Source organism: Vigna unguiculata, chromosome 9, assembly GCF_004118075.2.
Source record: "Vigna unguiculata cultivar IT97K-499-35 chromosome 9, ASM411807v1, whole genome shotgun sequence".
Taxonomy (NCBI): Eukaryota; Viridiplantae; Streptophyta; class Magnoliopsida; order Fabales; family Fabaceae; genus Vigna; species Vigna unguiculata.
In genome coordinates, this window is record NC_040287.1 from 38,775,187 (window position 1) to 38,785,554 (window position 10,368).

Genomic DNA, 10,368 nt, shown 5'->3' on the forward strand with positions numbered 1-10,368 from the left:
TAAATAGAAAGAATTATATTTTGACTAATCCAACACAACTTTTATGCAGATACAGCTAACTATATTTGCATACATTAGTTAGTCTTGATTTCATGAATATATAGAATTCACCACCATGTTGGTCAGTATTTTGGCTTGAAACTCATGGGAAGAAGACTAGAGATTGAAGTTTGAGGGAATTATGAATGTCTGTCCACAAGAAGCATACTCATTATGAATAAAAAATCTGGTATTGCCCTTTTATCCCATTTCCTTTTGCCCCCACTTGACAATGCTGATATCATCTGCAATGACAATATCAAAGTTAAACCTAGTGGGACTTAATCAGTTTTTTTTTTTTTTTTCTGGTGGCACAAACCTAGTTAGATTTTTTTTCTTTCTAGATTCATAGTTAAAATTAATACAGTACTTCTTGATGATTCAATTGAGCCGGAAACAATGGAAACAATGTCATGGTAGGCATTCCATAGAGTGGGAAATAGTGTGCTTGATGAAAGAAAGTTAGGTGAAGGAGTCAAAGGTGTGATTTTCCTGAGAAAAAAAGCGGTCAAGATGAATCATGGCATATATACAGAATCTGTGTTAGAAAATGTTGTGTGAGATAATCATACAAGATTATTTTGATTTTGTAAGTGGTGTATTATTTATTTTGTTGGTGCCTTGGATCAAGTGAATGATGCATAAATCCAAAAGGGATAGACGTTTTGTCAGAAACCAAAGAAAAAAAAGGAAAAGGTTGGTTGCCTACTCTGCTAAAAAGCCATAGTACTTTCCACAAACAGTTTCAGAGCATGGCAAGTTTTTCTTCACTTTGCTGAGTGAAAGATGATGTTTTAGGATTAGCAATAGATGTCAAAAATTTCTGATACATGTCTTTCCCTTTCCTTTCACAAGGTCAGATGCATGTGCAATGCACACACACACTCTGATCCACATGCTCCTTAAACCACCCTCTCACCAAACACACAACTTCATTTGGGTCCATTCACATGCATGGATTACTTTTACAATATTTTTGAGAAATAGGTGAAAGAGAAGTGTTTTATGAAGAAATATTGCAAAAGTATGGAATATTTCATGATTTAAAAAATGATAACTTGCCATCCATAATGTAAAAGTATTAATTATTATCTCTTTATTATTACTTAACAATGTAGAGCTCTGAATAGTGGAATATAATTAAAGACACATACAATGATGTGAATGTGAGTTTGAGTAAACCCTAAACAAACTTTTGAGCTACCCATGTAAAATAATACCTATTCTAACTGCGTAGGGTGATGACAGTGACACATGTTCAACATCATTTTGAAATAACCATTGGACTATTATTATTTTTCTTTTTTGCTTAATTATTGGAATACTATTTAGTGACTGTAGTTAACGAGTACTTGAGTAAAATCTATGAGTTGTTATAGCTATAGATAGATAAAATCATAGTCATTCATTATATGTTAGGTGTGGCAGTGAAATACTTCATATAAATTATTCTTCAAGTCTTTCAATTATTTTTCAAATTTTAATTAGATCTTTGCATTTATTTTTAAATTGGATTTTTTCGTTCTTAAGTTGTTGTAACAAAAAAAATTCAATTCGGAGTTAATTATGTTGGTTTGTAACAAGATTCCTGTATTAAGATGGAACATCGAGACAGCTATAAAAAAAATTATTTGTTAAATAGATCTGCATAAGATAAAAGTGTCGTTTATTAAACCTAATTAAGAACCTGGAAGTGATGGTAGTTAGTGCAAACGTTACAATAGAAGACTCAGAAACTAAATAAATTTATGTGATTTTCTTTAGTGGCGGTTTGACGGAAGAATCCAGTTAAAAATTCAAATCAAGTTTAAGAACATAATTAAAAATAATTCAAGAATCTAATTAAATAATCTAGGATCATAACATTTGAAAAAAAAAAAGAAGTAAGATGATAGTTTGACAAATAATTATGCTGTAACTTATATGGGCTTAAGATTTTGGGCCCAAATCATTATGCTGCTCGGCCCTGACAAGGAAAAACTAACTCACCCAGTTAATTGGCCTGAATCAGGGAAATCCCTTAGTTATATAGCCATTTGTAATTTTTCTTCTGCATGGGATTTCCTTAAAAGAGTTAAAATATATTTTTAAATTATAGATACTCATCAAATTTATATACAACATTTGTTTAAAATAAACTATGTACTTTCTGTTGCAAAAAAAAAGTAATTTTTAAAATCAAACAAACTATTATATAATCGGTTATATCTCATAGTGTTATTTCTCTTATATTATATCGGTTTTAATTTAACCGAAATAAAATATATTTTCAGTATTAAAATTTAATCATCTTGTTCTATTTAATATTTATTGTGATTAAACTGATCTAATATTTTAATTTTATATCTCTATTTCGAAGCATTAGACGCATAGTTGGTCCTACCTCTTAATGTGTGGGATTTTGGGTTGCAAAAATTCAAGAAAGAAAGTTGGAACATTTATTAGTGTCATTTAATAATCTCTTTAACTGATTTTTTTTTTTTTTTACTTTCTAGAGAAACCAGATTTAGAACGTAATTAAATTGATGTTTTAATTTAGTTTTTTTAAAAAAAAAAAAAAAGATAGTGAAAACCCGATAAGGCCCTTGGTCTTGTTCTGAATCCTTCCACCAGTATGCATGCATGAGGTATGCAATTATTTAATATCTTTTACACGTGAATTAGAGGAGCGTATAGACCCGGTTCGATATTTCACACGCGTGGTCAATTAATTAGGTCAAACAAAATACTCTCTTCAATACCATCTTTATTTTATCAACTATTCCAATCACTCATGCGTTTACTTTGACTATTGGTCTTCCTTTATACTTCCTCCTTTTCTTATTATTTATCAATTTTATTTTTTACTTCACATCATCTTCCTCTCCCTGTTCTTTTCTTGAAACCAAATCTTTTTAATAATAATCAAAATTATACTAAACATAATTAAAGTATTAAATAACATCAAATTTTAAGATGTCATTGTAGATTATGTTTAACATTCATTGACCAGTATATTTCAAGGATTTTTCTAGTAGAGGACTTATTAATTGCTCTGATAGTGATCGAAGTTTTGAATGTGTAAGTGGATTTTGTTTATGCACTATATATGTAGAGAGAGACATATTAGAATTGAAAAAAAAAACGACTTGTATGAAAGGTTTCAAATTTTTAGAAAACTTTTCAATTTCAAATTGGAAGGCCATATTATATAGTAACGATTCAGTTGAACATTCATGTGTTTTTCAGTTTTTCAACTATACTCGTGCATGAATTAAGACTAGGAAATTTATTTTCAGAAATTTGTAACCTAGATTGTTTACACAGTCTAAACGATGGCTTTGTTTTTAGACGTGGGATTGAGATTTAACTTCTGTGCTCGAGGATTTTAATCGTGATTTTGGGGGCATCATTAAACATGAGTTTACATACATACATAGAAGTATGATTTTGTCCATTTTGAAATAGGTATACTCTACTTGAACAGTGTTCATTTCATGGAAATCAGTTTTTAGATAAATCTAAATTACTTAACTTTAATGCTTTTTAGAAAAAAAAATATTTTGAAAAAAATTAATATTATCCAAAATAAAAGCCCACACACGCATTATACAAACTATATATCATGTATACCATTAGTAGTGACAGATTCTGACCATAATTTTGTAGGGAGTCAAAATAATATATTTAAAATTTATATATTTAACATTACTATCACTAACTCAATAAAAATAAATACATAATTTAGTATAACTATAACTATAAAAGAAAGTACACATATCTTGTTCATCATTTTTTCATATTTTTAACCATATCAAATAATGCAATCATAACTAAATTTTTCTGATTTTTTTTTTCAATATAAATAACTATATTATTTGCAAAATATTCATTTTCCATTTTACTAATGTGCACATATCGATCGAAGAGTCATGTATTTTATTTCATTGTTATGTGATGAGCAACAATATTGTCTTGTTTTGATCTTTATTTTTCTTTTATCAATTTTAAAAAATGAATTTATTCTTTTGTTTTTCATTAATATACGTATTTAAAAAAGACTGGAAAATAATTTATCATAATCTAATAAAAAATTGAAAGACATAATTACTAAAAATTATTATGATAATCAAGCTCACTTCAAAATTGTCTATCAAATATCACATAATAAATTATTTACTCTTCTATATTCATAAAAAATAATATACAAAATGTCATGAGATAAAAAAAAATAGTGCAAAATATTAAACAAGTATTTCATTATCAGGTGAGACAAGAGAAAATTGTTTTTTTTTTTCCTTTAAGAATGGAAGAAAAGAGGTAAGAATTAGAGATGAGTACAACATATGAAAAACTCGAGGATGAGAAAATAAAATAAAAATTATCTTAATATTTTTTTGTTGTTATTATATTTGATTTTATGTTTTACTATTTATTAACATTAAATATAGTACTTTATAAAAAAAATAAAAAATACCTAATTTAATTTTTATTAATTTTTTAATATACTACTACTTAATTTAAAAAATACATATAGTTTTAAAAAATATAAAAAATATACATAATTTTAAAATTTTGAAATACATAATTTTGAAAAAAATAAAAAAAAAAATTGAAAAAATTGGGAGGGGGCCGTGCCCCGCCAATCCCTTCAAAGCTCCGTCCCTTAATTTGAGTGATTTTAAGTTATATATTTTGTTTTTGTTTTCTATTTCATAAATTTCTCTTAATGCATTAATGAATTATCTTAATTATTTTTTACTCTTTTTTTTTTAATTTCAAGTTAAAATATTTAAAAAAAATCCTGATTAAAATTATACTCAAGTCTAATTTATAAAGGTACATCTGTTTTTAGTTTTTGTAAATAGAGTAATGCTGGCTTTCAATTCCTAAAAAATACTCATAACTCGGGTTTCCTTTTTTTTTCGATCTTTATTTTTCGTTTGATTAAATTTGTTTTTTTTAATATATATATATATATATATATATATTATCTATAATTTTTAAGTAAAAAGTAAATTATAGAAGAAAATTTTGAGCATTTTTCTCTTAACATATGATTGTCATAAAAGAAGTTGGTTTTGAGTAAGTAATTTGTTTTAATAGTCACAGATCATTAACCTTTGAAATAATATAAACCTTTACAAGATAAAACTAAAAATGTAAGAAGTTGTTTTGAATAAATAATTTCTCTTAATAGTCACATATTGGTTATTAACCTTTGAAACATCATAAACATTTACAAAATAAAACAAAAAACGTTAAAGTAGAAGAAACAATATTCTTGAAAATAATATTAATAACAGATTATTTTATTGTTTATGACAAATTATACTCTTATCTTATTGTAATAGAAAGTCATTCTTTTAGCTAGTAAAATATAATATGTATTATATATGAAGGTAATTTTGTTGTTTTAAATAAAAAAAAAAGTTATTTTTACATCTCATCTTTTTTCCTTTCACAAATTTTAACATCCCTAAATAATAAAAAAAGTAAATTAAATTATTTAATTAAAATATAAATTAGATAATTGATTATAAAATTAATAAAATTAGTTGTAAGGTAATGATAAAAAATTAACCGGATATCAATTTATCAGTGCTATGTGGAATCTTATTCACACACACACACACACACACACATATATATATATATATATATATATATAAAACATAAGCATTGAACAAGAAACACTTAAAACACAAGCAAACTATACACTTATAATTGACAAAACATAATAAATATGCAATATGCGTTTATAATTTATAATTATACAAACTTATTTCACCAGGTTTGTTGCCAACATTGCTTCCAAACACATACCACGTCACCACATTAACATCTGGTGCCAATACTGCTATTTAGCTATTATTAATTATTAAAGGAGATTTTTTTTGTCATGGCATTTGTTTTCTTATGTCTTAAATAATTTTTATATTTTCTACATTAAATAAATCAATAACATAATTGAAAAAATGTATTATTATTTTATAATTTGAAAACTAACATAAAAATATATATTATATTAAAATGGATAATTAAAACAAAAAATGGGAGCCAAATTGCGGCTAAACCTAACGTTGTTAGTAAGAAATGAACCAGCTGTCTCAGAAGACAGCCTTAATGAGCATGTCGTGGCTAATGAAGAATGTTTTGTATCTAGTGTGGGCTCATCTAAGTTCAAAGTAATATATTTTATTCCAATGATACCTAATATTTGTTGAGACCAATATCTTAAATTTTATATCACATTACCATACTGATAAATATGTTTTAGAAAACCTAACTTTTAAACTTATGATTTTAATTATAATTTTTTGTTATTGAAAATACCTTAAACATTCATACACTTTTTCATTTTGTTTGGACACAAATTGTGCTAGCAAAAGGATAAGTCATGGATCCATCCTGTCGCACAAAGGATAAGCATCAATTATAATATCTTTCAATTGATTTTGACTTTTTTTTGAAAATAATAAAAATAATAATATGTTTTTACTTATTATAATTTAGAACCAACATGTTTATACAATATGTAGACATTTGTTACTTTTGAGTTTTAAATCACAATGTTCTTGTTGATGAGAGGACAAGACAGTGAAAAGTGAATAAAGATTTGTGTTATCATGTAAGTTTGAAAGGAACCTGAAATATGGTGAAAAGAAATAGATAAAAGAATATATATATATATATATATATATATATATATATATATATATATATATATATATACTAACACAATGTTATCGAAACTAAAATTATATTTATTAAAAATAAAGTGAAATATATCAGATGAAAAAATAATTATTGATAAATAAAGAAGAAGAAAAAAAACAGAAATAGCCGAATTTATAAAAATTGTAAAAGTAACTATTAATTTTTAAAAATTTAATAAATTATTATATTTAAAAGGTAAAATTGGTATTTTGAAATATGGACACGAAAAAGAAATCCCTTTTATATATTGTTATATATATATATATATATATATTGGACTTTAAAAACAAATTAAAATATTTTAAAACATCCTATCTACATATTATAATACATTTAATAAGTTTCATATCATTTAAAAATTGAGATCAAACACAATTTATATATGGGTTAAATATATTTTTGGTTATTTAACTTTTAATGAATTTTGGAATTAGTCTATTTCGAAACTTTGGATCAATTTAGTCTTTCATCTTTCGAAATACGTAAATTTAATTTTTTTAATCAAATTTTGTTAAGTTTATTTGATATTTCAAGCACGTTTCATAATAATATTTGACTTAATATTAAAGTAAAAATGTATTAAACAGTATAAATAACTTAATACAATTCTGAAATTTGAAATACGTAAGAAATATTAAATAAATTTAAGAAAATTTGATTAAAAATTAAATTTAAATATTTAAAAAAATAAAAGATTAAATTAATTCAAAATTTTAAAATGAAATAATTTCAAAATTAAGTGAGGACGTAACCGTGATCATGTTGCGACGAAGATTTGGTAAGCATTTAGATGGGCTAGACATTTATGAGACGCGGATTTGAAAATAGAAAGTAGCAGCATTGACGTACACCTGTGTTTGTTCCACCACTGATTGAGGAACTGAGTCACATTTAATATAGAAGATGCCTTTCTTCTTCCTATATCTACCTGTACACTCACGTTCACACAATCCCTGAGAACCACACTTTGCTTCCAAATTTCTCACTCTAGTCATCAAATACATTCACAATTTAAATCACTCTAACTTTACTTTTCTCTAAACATATATAGATTTAGAAAAATTGAAACTGTTAAAAGTGCCAAAGTTTTATACTGTAACAATCTCGATAATCATTCAATAATAGTCAAACTGAATATTCTGCCTTGTTCCAAAATAACTTCAAGATGACTTGCAAACACTTCTCATTAAATGCATTGAAAGAGCTTCCTTCTAATTGGTTTAAGTGTTTCATGCTTTTGTGTAAGTGATACAAAATAAAATATCAACCAACATATATTCAGGGAAGGAGTAAAAGGTAAATTACTTTTGAAATTAAAATAGAACTCTTTATTTCTTCTAAATCAACCGTACAAAAAACCATTCAATACTTGCACAGTAACTTACGACCAAACTTTGAATTACTGTAGTCAAAATTTTCAAAGAAAGGTTGAAATTTTGTAGCACATCCTCGTAATTGAAAATGTACATGAGCAGGTACATGCATACATACGGGTACATAACTTTAGGTATACTTCTATTTTGTCATTAAAAAATCAAGGATGAATTTCCCTCAACAGGGTCATGCAACACGAACTTGGGTTTTGTATTTTAGTTTCGAGAAAAATGTGGGAAATAGAATTGTGTTGGTCCAATCCAAATTGCAATTTCCAAAGACGATAGAGAAGAAGAGGAAGAAGAAACTGGTAGGGTTGAGTCAAGTTAAGCCCCTCTCTCTCTTTTATTAATTCTATCACTATATCATCATCATCATCACCATCTTCAACATACATGCAACCAAACCAATGCATAAATAAAACCATCCTCTTTCCTCTTCTGCCATCACCCAAACCTCAAAAGAACCAAAATCAACAAAACTATCACAAATCCCAATAACAAACAATGTCATCGTCCCCTTTTCCCTCCTGCTTCCGCCCCTCCCCCACCACCGATCTTCCCCCTCCTCCGCCGCCGCCCCCGCCGCCGCACTCCGCAATCTCAAACGTCACAATCTACCACACAGACACGGGTCCCGTGTCCCTCACGTGGTCACGCTCCGTAGTGGGTCGCTCGCTCCACATTCAACTCCACCGCCAATCTTTCGATTCCATCTCCTATCAGCTCCACATACGACCCTTCGTCTTCTGGAAAAAGCACGGCGTGAAGAAGATAGCCCCTGACACAGTCCTCTTCTGGAACCTTGCCAAAGCCAAATTCGGGTCGAACCCGGAACCCGTTTCGGGTTTCTACGTTGCCCTTGTGGTTAACAGCCACATGAGCCTCCTCCTTGGCGACGCCGCCAGAGACGCGTATTCGAAGTCCCGGGCCCACCAACCGGCCACGCCGCAACTGCTCCTCCTCAAGAAAGAGCACGTCTTCGCCGACCGCGTCTACTCCACGCGCGCAACGTTCGGCGGCCGGGCGCGTGAGATTCAGATCGATTGCGGTTTCAGGGACCACTCCAAACTCTCGTTCAGCGTGGACGGAGAGAAGGTGCTGCAGATTAAGCGCCTGAAGTGGAAGTTTCGCGGCAATGAGCGCGTGGTAGTCGACGGCGTGCACGTGCAAATCTCGTGGGACCTTTACAACTGGCTCTTCGACAAGAACAACGCCGACGCGCACGCCATTTTCATGTTCAAGTTCGAGGACGAGGAGGAGGAAGCGGTGGCTGATAGGAACTTGACGGGGTTGTGGAATTTGGGGGTTTGTGAATGGGGCAAGACCTGGTCTTCTTCCTCGGTTTCTTCTTCTGGTGGGTCCTTCGGCGCAAGCTCCTCTGTTTTGGAATGGTCGAGTGTGGAGGAGAATGAATTGGTCGTTCCCGTTGGGTTTTCTTTGCTCGTTTACGCTTGGAAACGCTGAAGAACTGAAATTGGTACTGTTGGAATTTTGGATTGCATTTTCTTCTGTTACTAACTGAATTAGAATTCAGATTACATCATTCATGTCTGATATTTCCCCCACTAACCCATTTGTTTCGTGGACATACATACTTAAATACATACATAAAGCTTGAATAAGCTCAATTAGAATGTATAAGCACGTCAGAATCTGTCAACAGATTCCAATTTCATGATGGACCTCACCAATGAAGTAGATTCAGCATCTCTGTTGTGAATTGGGGATTCTTTTGTTTTTTCTTTCTGGTTTTATGTGGAACTTGTTGCCATGTAATGTAAATTCTTTCTGTAACTCACCAGCCCAGAATCAAATTGATTCAGTCCGGCTCCATTGAACGAATTGCTTTCAGATTGTTGTCAATTCAAAACCCTCTCAATCCCAGAAATTTAGCTAATTCAACAATTAGTCCAGTTCGTAATTTTTGATTCAGTGTAAATCCAAAAAATTTGGTTTTGATTCTTTAATCTGTGAGACTAAGTTGGTTTCTTTTCTGTTTCACACGTTAGCCACAATGTATTGAATCAAACAATTTGGTCTTAGGATTGATTAAAGGTAGTTTTCCCATGTGGGTGTGGTTAGTAGCAGCTGTGTTTTGATTGGAATTGTAGTAGTCGTGGTGTGCATTCCAAGTGTTAGACCAAATGACATGTGAGGTAGGACCTGTTCTTTTTTGGTTTTTGATGCATTCGCTAACATGGCAGGTGAGGTTGTAGGTGGTGTGGTAGTAGTAGTAGCCCTTGTGTGACCGAGA

The 10,368-nt window shown here is 29.6% G+C and overlaps 1 protein-coding gene across 1 annotated transcript; it reads left to right on the forward strand.

Moving 5' to 3' along the window:
• The first annotated feature begins 8,618 nt into the window (after positions 1-8,618).
• Positions 8,619-9,578, forward strand: LOC114163713. Its single transcript, XM_028048008.1, has one exon. The coding sequence runs from the start codon at positions 8,619-8,621 to the stop codon at positions 9,576-9,578; it is 960 nt and encodes a 319-aa protein (XP_027903809.1).
• Positions 9,579-10,368: the final 790 nt, after the last annotated feature.